We start from the raw sequence: 13,436 nt of genomic DNA, 5'->3' as shown, positions 1-13,436 counted from the left end.
ACAGCACAGATGCCACACCCCAAGGGTGAATTCCACATTGTGCAAATCCCTCAACTGGGAGGGGCCATTGCTTCCAGGGCTCCAGTGATAGAGACGGCTCTGGCACCTGCCTACGCGTATCGGCCAATCTAGCCCGGCTATATCTCAAACCCTCAATTAACTATCGTCTCCCTGGACTCTTACCTCCACAAATATACCCTCTTAAGTGGAAAGGTGTTCCAAAATATGATGTAAGTTGTATTTTGACATATTCAGGTGCCAGTTTATGTTACAGCTCCATGGGGGACTATAGAAATGAAAATCTATATGATGAAAAGTTTTCCAGGATTTCATATAACCTGAGAATCCACTGATATGATATTCCAGCTCTCCACTCAGGTTCATACCCACATACGGAGAGTCCTCAATGAATACATGGAATCAGATTCATTAATACAGTCTCTCTTTGGTCACAGAGACACAAACACTGACTTCGTCATATTATTTCAAAAAGATAACAAAGATGCCGGGCATATTTTCCGACCATTCAGGATTGTCAAGACCGCAAAAATATGTTGCATTGTGTACACAAACCGTGCATTTGTGGGCCGCTCCCTTGGCTTCCACAGGTCACATAACAGGTGTGGCACTCCAAACAATGATTGACACACTTGACAGACCTCCAAAGCAAACTGATCAAGATATAGTCTTAAAATGATTAAGGGATTATCTATCACCACCTGTTAGTGCCTTCTTAATACAGTTCAAACACAAATGGGTTATCAGCAACAGTAAATGGCACTTAAAGTAACACTATGCAACAATTTGACACTTTTTGAGATATGGTTTTATAGGCAACTAGTTTAGGTACCATCATCAAATTCATTTTGATGGCATATGGTCGTGTGAAGGACAGATAAACACCTGTGTCTTCCCCGCTAGCCATCCAGGATATGCCCTATGTAGTTCTGTGTACCGGCTGGAACACCCTGCAAAAATGGAAGAAAAGCTTTCACACGCATGACATTGTCAGCTAAACTGCCAAAAGACATCAGTTAGTGTGTTGGTAAGCTTCTATCAGTGTCAACTGGGCTGTTGGTGGTGTTTGCAAGGTTTTTGCCTGCCTTTTAGGTAGTTAGCTTACTAGTTTTGGAACAGAACACGGTATTGCTGCTTTAATAAAATGTATAATTGTTTTAAGAAGGGTACATCAAGGCAAGAGTTTTAAATAAATGCTTGTGTGTAGGTGTGGTGTCACTGACGATCCTCAGGCCTGGGAGTGGCAGTGAAGCTTTCCTGACCCCCAGGCCAGCCTCTTGCCGTTGGGCCCTCCTGCCTGGCACTGGCTTCTGCGCAACGCTTCTTCCTGTTAAAAGAGAAATGGCCCTTTTGCTTACTACAGTTACATATGCCCTTGCTCTGTATGGTTCAGGCCTTAGGCGCCGTAAAAGCAGTTCATTGTTAAGGGTGCTATGGACACATTAAATGAATAGACTCTATACCAATAGTTAGCTGGTTCAAACAGCATGGTGGGCTTATCTAAAACACAATACACTGCACACCAAACCCACATCAGATGTAGTTTCACACTAACCCACTAGTAACTGGACTCAGTTGAAGCATTCAATTGACTGCACCCACTCATTCAAGGATGCCAATGATGTGGAAGCACCTGCCTTGGCTGATATCCAAACCTTAGGGCTCCCATAATCCTCCAGACAGGGACAACCAGTTACCCTGCCAAACCTGTGCCTCAGAAGGTCTGAAAAGATGACAGGAGATGTCATCTCCACAGTAAGCTGGTGAAGTCAAGCCAAGCGGAGCATGCTGCACAACCAGCTCAGCAGCACATCACGTCTACTTCACCAGAAAGAGCAATGTGGCTCCAGAGTGGAGTGATGGACACATTTGACTAACCTCAAGGACAAAGCCTTAATCAAATTATAACCTTGACACCCCCTATTGGTCAGTTACCTCCAGAATGAAATCAACCCTGTTGATCTCCCACAACCAATACAAGACTCCCAACCCACTGTGGCAATACATGAACCAATGGCATCTTGCCTTTAGCTCCTATTTCTAAACCCCATTGGGTGACCCAAACGCTTAACCCACCCCCTGCTCCTTCATCACACACACACACACCGACAAACAAAAAACACAAGGAAGTTGCCTTTTTGAATTTATTTAGAAGGCCAAGCAGGGCCTCCAGATAAAGATTATGTAAAACTTTTACAGGTGTAAATACCCACAGGTTGCAGTCTCACTAGTACAAAATAACCAAGACTCAAGTTACTTAGGAATGTAACAATAAAATGGTCAACAGAAAACTAAATAATGACAATAAAAAAAAAAAGTGCACCATCACTACTGCTGCTCTGCAGCCTTGGACCAGGAAAAAGATCAGATCAGCTGCTTTGACAGCCAAGTAAAAACACTTTCATTTTAAACAATAGAGAACTCAAAAGACAAAGGAAGATACAAGAACAAGACTGTGCGCTTTACTGAGGGAAAGATGGAGGCATGGGGGGGAACGGCATCAGTGGCTGCGCCATTGGTTGGGGTGGCTGTTGCTGTGGATTAAATGGGAACTGTGATTGGTTCATGCCATTCTGAAGTGCCCCTGACTGGTTAGCGCCACCAAACTGCTGATTCTGGAAGGTTTGGCCCACAAACGGAACACCATGGTTGGCCTGTCCATTGCTGCTATAACCACCACCACCACCACCATAGGAGTTACCCCCACTGCCATTGAAACTGCCATTTGAGCCGTATCCCCCTCCGTTTTGAGTCTTGTTGCCAAAGGCTTTCTTTGGTCCGTTGTCATAGCCCCGGTCGTTGTCGCGGTCCCTGAAGCTGCCAAAGTCTCGCCTTCCACTTGAGAACCGGTCCCGATCATCCCTATGCCCACCTCTGCCTCCCCGGCCTCGACCTGCAGCACAAGACAGACAAACAATCAGATCATGCAGTCCAGAGAGTCCACCACAGAGACAAGTCATTAATTCTGAGGAGTTTCTAGAATGAGCAAGTGCTCAAGTAGAAAGTGTGTCCAGGAAGCATCAGTGAGAACCAATTGAAGCTCTCAAACCAAATGACTGCCTTTAACACCAAGTCAGAACACAATAGCCCAAAAGCCCTGTAAATCAGCCGGCAGAAATGGTGGCACCACACCCACCAATTCATGCCCTAACCAAACCCACAGAAAGGGAAGGGAAGGGAAAGAAGGATGAGGAATGGAAAAATGGTCTGCAGCTTAACCACAGTTCTTGTATCTCACCAATTGGATTTACCTCCTCTGTCCCCCGCCATCTGGATGAGTTTGGGGTTGATGGCCTGATTGGCCTCGCGAAGGACAGAGATGAGGTCTCCTGCCTGCTTCATGTTGCCAGGAGTGAAGAAGGTGTAGGCCGTTCCAGTCTTCTGACTACGCGCCGTGCGCCCAATGCGGTGAATATAATCTTCAGAGTTGTTGGGGTAGTCATAGTTGATAACGAACTTCACGTCTTCCACATCTGTGATAGAGAAAAACAAGTTAGTTCCCTGAGTCAACCACAAATTCAGTATGTCAAATGTAAAAGTTTAAGTTCCAAGATGTGCAGTGAAGGCCTCTTCCATGTGAGGGCATGGGATCCAGAGGTAAGCATGGGACACTTGCTTACTTGGAAGGCCCACCTCTGGAGTGGCTTGCCAGGACTGGACGGTCCAGAAACCAACTGAGGCCCGCAGACAACGCGGGCTTCTCGTTAGCATTTCTCAACCACCTGGTTTCAGGTGGCTTTTTTTGACCCAGTCCGGTATTTGGCAAGTTCTTAATTCCACACACACCAGTGACAAAAGGAGGAGCAGGTCTCTCTCTGGCAGGACTCGACATGACTGGCAGAGGCAAGGGAGGAAGTCCTGGATTGGCATCTACGTTCCCGCTTAGCGTAGCAGCCAGTGACCATTCAATAGGGAGGTAGGCAAACGACATCTGAATTAAGCACCAGTTCTCAAAAAAAAAAAAAAACGCGAAAAAATCTGTCACTGTCTTATTTCAAGAACGCCCAACCGAGGCTTCGAAAGAGTCTGAAATGCTACCTCCTTGCTGTGTAAGAAAAAAGCTCTTTGGGGACGTGGATTGAGAACAGAAGCGGTGCGAAAGAGGAAGGGGGGCAGGCTGGATCACAGCCTCCTTCTCCTCTGGAGTTAGGGACGCGCGTACAAAATGCCACACCTCCTCAGAGTCACTGGATACCCGCAGTCACACAGACGCCACCTCAAACATACTCCTCCCTCTCCACGCGGCCAGCGGCTCGTCATGCCAACGCCCTGCCATCAAGTCTGCAGCCTTCAGGGCACAGGAGAAAAACTCAAGACAGCAGAGGTGTTACAGAGTGAAGGACCCAGGCTTATTTAGGGAAAATGTAAATAAGGTGCTGGAGTCGGTGGCAGTGAATGGTGGTACTGACCAAGACCCCTGGATGCGACGTCTGTGGCAATCAGTATGGGAGCTTTGCCGTGTCTAAACTCTGAAAAGCAAAAAAAAAAAATGTGTTTAAGTTCCAAACATAAAATTTCATTACAGCTCATCTACCTATATCCACACAGAGAAAGAAAATGCAGTGTCATACCATTGAGAACCCAGTCTCTCTCCTGTTGGCTCTTGTCACCATGAATACCCATTGCTGGCCATCTAAAGAAATGAAAGTCCAGAAAAAACATTTAGTGTGTTGATACTCAATTATACTGCCATCACCAACAGGACACGTGAACAAACCAAACAGGACTATTCAGCACCTCTCGGAGGTCAACACTGGACATGACTTACCCATCCCTCCTCATCCGCCTGGTTAGCTCATCACACCGCCTCTTGGTCTCTACAAAAATGATGGTCTTGTTCTCCTTCTCACTCATGATCTCCTCCAGAAGACGAAGCAGCCTGAGAAAAATGAACCCCATTTAAATTATATTCAAATACCCATACACGATTGATACACCAAGAGCTACAACTAATCTACAAACACGCCTCAAGCTGGGAGCTTCATTTTATGGGATTATCAGGGTGGCATGGGTGGGTTACTTACTTGTTATCCTTTTCTGCGTCATTGCAGACGTCAACAATCTGCAGAATGTTGTGGTTAGCGGTCAGCTGCAGGGCGCCCACGTTGATTTGCACATGATCCCGCAGGAAGTCCTCAGCTAGCTGCCTGACCTCTTTGGGCCAGGTGGCACTCCACATGAGGGTCTGCCTGTCAGGCTAGTGGAAGAGAAAAAGAGTTAGCATACAACAGCCTGATTACTGAGGGTGTCAACCAAACAGAAAATTAGTCAGTTTTACAATGCAGTTTTCCTGCATTTACAAATATTCTTTCAGTCCTGTAATGCCAACTCTGGACTGAAAATAGAGCACCACCCTGGGGGGGAGGCGACAGCAAACATACCCTGATCTGATCAACGATCTTGCGGATCTGGGGCTCGAAACCCATGTCCAGCATTCTGTCAGCCTCATCCAGCACCAGGTAAGTGCAGCGACGCAGGTTAGTCTTGCCAACCTCCAAGAAGTCAATCAGCCTTCCTGGTGTGGCAATGCAGATTTCAACCCCTAGAAGGAAGAGATGTACACAATTACATTGTGTTGAAGTTCCAAGCACTACATACACTTAAAATCAACTCCTATTAAATTGTTGAAACATCAAGATGCCCATTTAATTATTCAAAGCCAGACATACCTCTCTCTAGGTCCCGAATCTGAGGTCCTTTAGGGGCCCCTCCATAGATGCAGGTAGACTTGAGACGAGAAGCTCTGCCGTACTCCGCTGCCACCTGCTGGACTTGCTGTGCAAGCTCTCGGGTAGGGGCCAGAACCAAACACTATATAGACAGAAAGGTGGTGGACAAAAAGTCAACACAATTCCATCTAACCTAAATGAATAATAGTAAAGATAACATGTCATATCCACTCCCTCTACTGTAGTGTACTTACAATAGGACCATCTCCACGCTCCAGGAAAGGTTGATGGTTAATGTGAACAATTGCAGGTAGAAGATACTGTAAGAGAAAAGCAGAATTGGTCATCACTCTGTAGAGGCATACCAAACAGTACATGTTTAAAATTGGTCAGGGAGAATGTTTGGGGTACTCACAGAGAGGGTTTTCCCTGATCCAGTCTGTGCAATGCCAACCATATCCTTCCCGCTCAGCGCCAAAGGCCAACCCTGAGACTGGATAGGTGTTGGACTGGGCCAGTTCTGTTTGTTGATTACATCCATCACGTATGCTAAAAGAGAGGGAACTTTAGTTCAGGTCACGTCCGGTACATGTTAATACCAAGACGCCAAAATGATCAGGTACTTACTGGGGAAACTGGCTTCATAGAACTGTAGGATGGGATTGGGACAGTCTCTGCCCTTCACCGTCACCTCATTGGTCCTCCTGAACTGTTCCAGTTCTTGCTGTAAGGGAAAGCAAACAGTGAGCCTTGATCCAAACACCTTGGACATGACCCTTGGACATGTGCTGGAGTGCTGCATTCCCTAAACCATTACATAACATTTTATGAGGGGCCCAGACCATCAGAAACACGTGAGCGTGAGCAAGTTACATACCGGGGGTCTGTGTGTAACATCAGGGTGTTCTTTGTAGAAGTTCTTCTCAAACTTCGGCAATTCGTCTAGGTTCCAGTGTTTCTTACGCAGCCCTTCGCCAGGATTGCCAAACTTCTTTCCCTGGCCTCCTCCCCGGCCGCCTCCAAAACGGTCGTTGCTACCGTATCTGCCGCCGCCGCCACCGCCGCCTCCTCGGTTGCCTCCAAAACGCGGGGGGCTGCTACCATATCTAGTGGAACAAAGTGTATATTCAAGCCAAGCACTGATGTCTTAACTAGAGTTCAGCATGGATGTGTTCATACGTCACACTCATGAAAATATACGAGTTGCATGATCCTCGTGTTGGCCCATTTCGCTAGCTAATGCTAGTCAACCAACAAGCGGTAGCTGGCTACAGGCCTCTGTGATGCATTTAAAACACGCATTAACATAGTGAGGGAAGAGAATCGGAAACTACATGATTAAAACAAATTTCCGCCACAGGCGGAGATTGTAGCTTTACTTTTCGATCCTGGCCGCGTTAAGCCGCTGCCATTTTAATTCTTACCAACCAGGAAACAAAGAGAAACCCGGCCGGCATTTTGGATCAGCATCCATTACTGCCACATGGCGACACTGCGGCCTTGTTCTTCAAATATGATCATATTAAGTGTCTTTAACAAACCCCACACGACTACAATTGGCTTCACATCCAATATGATACATGTAATTGATACCAAACTTTCACAACACATCTCTAGCGTTCGTGTAATTGAGGTTTAGCTTTAGCTTGGTCGCTAACATTAGCTTTCTGGCCACATGCCAGCAGGCAGGTAGCTATTGAGCTACATACTCTTTTTAACGTCATTAATAATTCATTCAGAAAATACGCTTTCTGATAAATGGACTATGGATGTTATCGTTACTCAGTGACGAAAACTTGGAACAAAACAACGAAATTATGTAGAGTTTACTTTAGCCAAGTTAGCTAGCTATGCTAAGTGACTAGGAACCGCGAGACAACAAACCCAGCGGATGTAACGGAAAAAGGAACGTTTAACAGAATAAATGACAAATATCGTTACCTTCTTTCACTTCCGCGATCTCTGTCAGAATATCCAGGCATTTTGAAGACACAAAGAAAACCTTAAATAAAATAAATACAATTAAACTATTCCGAATATCCGACGCTTTTCCGGTCGGTAGTGATGGTGCTTCGAATGCCGGTAAATGCAACTGAACAGCTGGCTTTTATGGCAACAGGAAACGACAACTCACGCGATGGTAACGTGCGTCATCAATCTCCGGAGGGCACTTTTTCAAGTGCGATCCTTGAACATGATCGACCTCAAGAATGACAATGTTGTACCTTTGTTATTTCTTGCCAAATCTCAAATTAATATAGAAATTCTCTAATACATTTCTATAGAAATGGTCAAATAACTTGCACCGGTCCTTGCAAAACATTGAAAGCTCTACTAACATTTAAACTGTTTTGTAGATCCACGTACTGATTTAACGTTTTTGTAAACGTTCTGTAGATCTCATGTGCTGTTTTGTTGTATATGTGCCACTATCCCTGCCTGCTGTCTGTTTGCCTTTTTGAACAATTGCATGTCTATTGGGCCCTCATGCCTTTCTGTGGCACACAACTAATGTCAGAGCAGACTCCTGACTATTTCAAGCATTTCCCAGGTTTTTTTGATTAATTCATTTTGGACATTTGGGTATTTAATACAGCACGACTGTTTTATCATTTTGGGGATTATATCAGTGTGAAATACAAGGCAACAATTGTAGGGTATGAGGAATTTTATACATAACTAAACCTGTCCTAAATCTAAATTCTTAGAACAACTGTTTTTAAGATTAACTGGAATTAAGCTCTCAGACAAGACTGAAATGACAAATGATCACCAAGCAGATAAACTAAAATGACACGCCTTCAGTAAGTGCAATATGGCCAGGTTGCTAAAAAGGAAGCTGTGGGTTAACGAGCTATGCGTATCAAGCTTCCAGAATGTGTTTGTACTACACTGAAACTTTGTAGTTGTGTAGACTTTAGACCAACATCTCTGGTCACGACACCTTCTATTGACTTCTTTAAGTCTTTATTGCTGCTCATGTTTTATCACTGAAGGCAAGTCAAATGTCCCACCTGAAGAGCTCTGTAAGCACAAAGAGGGCGATATTTTTCACAAATATTTCATTAGCATTAAAAGGTTCATTTTTTTCTATGCAAGATTGTGTCCGTGTTGGCATTTGCAGACTTCAGATGCCTTTTAAATTATGTATACTCTCTTTTATGTTACTGCACTCTCACTGTTGACCCCTCATTGGAGCTGTACAAGACATTTTTGTAATGGGAATTTTGTGTAACTCAGTCATCCTGCATCCTCAGTAATCCAGTATTAGATGGGATAATCTGCCTTGAGTTACTATTTATTATTTGTGAGGAACTTCCCTCTTCAAATATCAGTTTCCACCAGTGGGTGGACATCTTACATAATTAATGTGCAGGCAATACAATCACAATTGAATCCAAAGCTCAAGTCTCACCATGACCTTGTCCTACAGTGGGGTCAGGGACAAAGGCCTGTGCTTGATAGTGGCTATTTAAACCATGAAAGGTGTGGTGTGTGTGACTGAGGTGGTGAATTGGTTGGAGAGGAGGTGTTAATCACAGACCATCAACATGAGGAGGGTGAAGAGGCTCTGGGATGACTGGGGGATTGAATCTGAATGACTGGGGGAGGGGCGTGAGACACGAAGGCCAACACCACCTCAAAAACACCTGAAGAAACGCACCAATTTGAAACCAACAAAGCAGCTTATTATATATATGATGTAAATTTCTTTACTGCATCAACTGTGCCGTTTAACAGAAACATTAATTGCTGCAAAATTGTTCAGTGAGTTTTCTGATGCGCTTCATGGACTAGTCTGATTCAGTGGTCCTCCAAAGAACCACACAAATCACCTGTCATGTTCAGAACTGATCTTAAGAATCAGTCAAATATGCCTCATCAGAAACTGCATGCTAGAAGGCATTTGTATTCAATAACAGATAACAGTCACAGTGCAATGACAGTAAAAGCAATAGAAAGGTATGGACATCATACATACCTTTCTCTAAATCTAGATATGGATGATTAAAGGAACATAAATTCCTGTTCCTGCACACACCAAACACAAAACACACAAGAAAGCTAAAAAGTGCCTTACACCCAAGACAAAGGCAAGTTTAATTAGAACTAAATACACACAAAAATAAAATACTCTTACAAAAATGATAGTGTGTTACGTACAACAAATTGCACCAGTCAACTATATGAGATTAAGAGTCCTTTGTATCAAGTGTATCATGCTAGTTTATGACTTGTTAAGAAAATGAGCCAATTGCCACTGAGGAAGCAGCTGAAGTATGAAGTAGCGAAAAGACAATATTACTTTAAAAAAAAAAAAAAAAAAAAAAATGTAAAAAGGGATCGGTTTCTGTGCATAGGACATAAATGAAAATGAATATAAAATTATAAAGTCCATATACCATTTGTTAACAAGAAGTTGCTTAATATTTACAGCAAAGTCTGAATGTGTGCAAAATGTTTTTTTGTATATCTTTCCATTTAAGTTAAGTAAAGATAAATTACAGATTCTGTGATCCACATATGAACAAAATCTCCTATAACTGTACAGAGCACCATCTCAGAACACTTCCACATTTATAATTCCAGAGGCATCAAAACAGTTTCAACTTAATTAGTCTTCTAAAAAAAAAGGCCAAGATGCATAATTTGTTGAGTGTATACAAACCTTCAGAAGAGTCTGTGATTAACTAATTGCTAGACAGGCAGCAATTTCACAACATTCAACCATGTATGTACATGAGCTTATGAGAGAAAATAAATACAAGAATCTTATTTTATTCTGATGGAGATGGGTGTAGTTACGTCTGTCAAATTTAAAATACAGACCAGAGCTTCAGTGATGTCTGCATGATCAGTTTTAATGTCATCAAAAATTCACAGGAAAAACAAAACGTTTTATGTGAACCATGTGAAAATCGTGATCTGCCATCAATGGAAGCTTGGTGTCTCCGTCTTCTCTTCAAGGGTTGGAAGAAATACACTTAAGGATATGACTGATGTGTGGGATGTGAAACACTGTTCTTTCCTAACATTGGACATTGCCAAACAGTAACCTCCCAATTGAGTTCCAAATGAGGCTCAATTACAACTCTTCAGTGGCTTTTACTGTGCCGTGTGTGACATGCACAGTATCCTGCTTTTTTAGGCCCTTCATTTTAAAATCTGATCCTATTTTCCCTGTGCCATGTATAGGGCAAATGCACTGTTGGTGAAGTGTATGCAGTCTGTGCAGATGGGCAGAAGCACATGAGCTACAGCAAGAACACAGTCATGTGGCACATGCCACACACATGCTGTATGTATGCAGGAGGCCTTCCTTACACAAATACACAACAATGGCCATTGGGGGATGCCATTTCTAGGCACAGAGCCAGTGATATGAGCGGCAGGACTTTTTTCCACTTAGGCAAAGAGCATCAGGGATTTAGGAGCTAGCGCCATGGCTCTGTCCACTGAGATGCCACACAGGGATTCCAATACCAGAAGACCTTCAGTCCCACACAAAACCATCACAGACCACTCTCTATGCGTATGTATGTATACAACATCTCTACAGGCTGATGGGCTTGTCCCTGTCTAGGGCAATTCCAAACCCACTATGGCACTGTAGAAAATGCAATTATTGATTTGTTATTCATTATTTTTAACATTCTGTTATTTTTTTCTATCCAGTTTCTTAACTCATCCCAAGAGTTTCTGGAGGGGCTCCATGCTTGCACAAAACTTTAAAATTGGTTTCCACAGATTAACTATATTCATTCATTGAAAGTGTTACACTACTTGAGCATTACTTTTGTATTTCTTTCTACAAAATAACAAAAGGTTTCGGGAGATAATAGTAATAATTTAAACATCTATAATTATTCCCATATCCCCTTTCCAACCCATCATATAAAAATAACTATGTACAGTCATTCATTTACTCTCTCAGCCATACGTTCATTCTTTAAAGGAGCTTATATCTCGTCATCCGTGTTAATAAATGTGTCTCTAGGCATGTGGAGCACAGGTACTTCACAGAGGAGAGAGAAGGAGACAGCAATGAGAATGGAGGAGGAAGGAAATATTAAGAGTGAAAGAGAGAGGGTAGGACAAAAAGATGAGAAGAATCCGTCTTAGGGCGACAGCCAGGTGAACTCTGTCCACTGGTCGTCCTCCATGTCTTCACCTCTGGCCTCAGAAAGTGTCCTGAGACATGAGACTTCACCTGTCCTCACCAGCAGGGGGAGCTATGCCAACTGACCATCAGGTCCACAGGGCTCCGGGTGTGGCCCTGATTGTGGGAGCGGATGGTGGAGTAGTAGTACTGTAGGGGTTTAGCTTATGCAACAGTGCGGGAGCAGCAGAGGAGCTCTGGGGCTCTGTGTGGGGGCTCTGTGCCAACACGCCTCATGGAAAACTGTCCACATTTCATTTCAATGGTAGAAAAACAAATTACTTACAAAACAAAAACACACAGGAAGAGCCTGAGAGCGCCATTACGAAGAGACAATAGTTACTAGCAGCTAGAAACGGATGCTGTTTTTATGTATTACAAAATCAAAAAGAAGAAGAGAAAAGGATGCAGGATCCCCTGGGAGGACGATGTGTAGAGGGTTCTGCCAGGTTCCGTGACGTTCTCGTTAGATGCGCCCTTTTGGCCTGCCTCCAGGACCTGTGGTGGTTTGTCTGGAGCGTGCACGCCCCATTGTGGGGGTCTGGCAAGCAGGTGTGCACATCCCAAAGCCCCATCACTCTAGATGGCACGTGACCGCCGCATGCTCGCTGCTCACTCAGCCAATCACTCCACAGCAAAGCCGCAGGTTTCTTCGATGGCGGTGAGAAGCTTGTCGCAAAGCTTGTCATAGCTTTCGTAAGGAGGGATGTCAATCCGGTTAAAGCTGCAATGACAGAATAAGCATTATTGTAATATTATTATAATATTATCATTTTTATCATATTATATTATATAATATATCATTATTGTAGCATGCCACCACCTGTATAATGACACCTATGCTGCACAAACACATTCAAGACAGAATAAGCATTATTGTAGCATGCCACCACCTGCATAATGACACCTATGCTGCACAAACACATTCAAAAGACGGGGCATTGTGAAACCCTGCTGTGGTAGCATGTCACTCATGAGAGCACCTATCAGGGACTCACCAGGTGTGAGCTTTGGGCAGGTTATTTGAGCTGGCATCAATTTGATGAATGGTGAACAGTCTTGGCCCAGCAGCCCCTACAAACAAGAGAGAGGTTCACACTTCCACACACACACACACACAAAGATTTCTACTGGAACAAAATGAAGGCTCAGTATCAAGAACCTGTATCGTTGATTGAACAATACCCATATACCCCAAACGTTTGAACACAAGGGCAGTGCTCCTGGTATTTGACTGTGTTTGACTATAGCCGTGTTGCATGCCATAGCATAATGAGATTGACATATAGATAACTAGACAGTGGATTGCTCAGACACTGAGATATGCATGTGAAATCTTTTCACGGTGTTTGACTTGTTGTCCATGGTATTGACATGTGTCCTTATCCATGGCGAGTATGGAGGGGGGTGGGTGATGAAGGAAGGTGCTCACTTGCCAACCCCAGTGAAATGCTCACCAAGGCATCTCTGTTGTTTAGTTGGTATAGGTATTGGTATAACGGTTGTAGTGCACCCTGTTGTTATAATACTTATGATAGGTTGTTGGGTATGAGTACTTTGGCTGCTGTGGGAAGCCCCCAACCAATAGG

The 13,436-nt window shown here is 43.8% G+C and overlaps 2 protein-coding genes across 4 annotated transcripts in view; both read right to left on the bottom strand.

Annotated features, from left to right (window-relative positions):
* Positions 1–2,148: 2,148 nt before the first annotated feature.
* On the bottom strand, positions 2,149–7,786 carry LOC105891918 (probable ATP-dependent RNA helicase DDX5). 2 transcript variants are annotated; one of them, XM_012818126.3, is made up of 13 exons: positions 7,629–7,786; positions 6,565–6,793; positions 6,315–6,411; positions 6,103–6,236; positions 5,942–6,007; positions 5,688–5,829; positions 5,400–5,560; positions 5,043–5,215; positions 4,787–4,897; positions 4,590–4,651; positions 4,428–4,487; positions 3,270–3,491; positions 2,149–2,911 (listed from the first exon to the last, which is right to left on the bottom strand). In XM_012818126.3, the coding sequence occupies exons 1-13, from the start codon at positions 7,667–7,669 to the stop codon at positions 2,481–2,483; spliced, it is 1,929 nt and encodes a 642-aa protein (XP_012673580.2). In that variant the 5' UTR covers positions 7,670–7,786; the 3' UTR covers positions 2,149–2,480. The 2 variants fall into 2 exon arrangements, with proteins under 2 accessions (XP_012673580.2, XP_012673588.1); XM_012818134.3 differs by having other exon boundaries at positions 2,880–2,911; positions 3,257–3,491.
* Positions 7,787–10,146: 2,360 nt separating this feature from the next.
* smurf2 (SMAD specific E3 ubiquitin protein ligase 2) overlaps positions 10,147–13,436 on the bottom strand; it is a 44,574-nt gene continuing 41,284 nt past the window's right edge. For both annotated transcript variants that reach the window (XM_031569099.2, XM_031569109.1), the window contains exons 19-20: positions 12,846–12,921; positions 10,147–12,571 (exon numbers count right to left, since the gene is read on the bottom strand). In XM_031569099.2, coding sequence (XP_031424959.1) covers positions 12,472–12,571; positions 12,846–12,921 — 176 coding nt within the window. In that variant the 3' untranslated portion in view covers positions 10,147–12,471. The remainder of the gene's footprint in view (positions 12,572–12,845; positions 12,922–13,436) is intronic.

The sequence above is a fragment of the Clupea harengus genome, chromosome 1 (genome assembly GCF_900700415.2).
Source record: "Clupea harengus chromosome 1, Ch_v2.0.2, whole genome shotgun sequence".
Classification (NCBI taxonomy): Eukaryota; Metazoa; Chordata; class Actinopteri; order Clupeiformes; family Clupeidae; genus Clupea; species Clupea harengus.
This window is presented reverse-complemented; position numbering and strand designations above follow the sequence as displayed.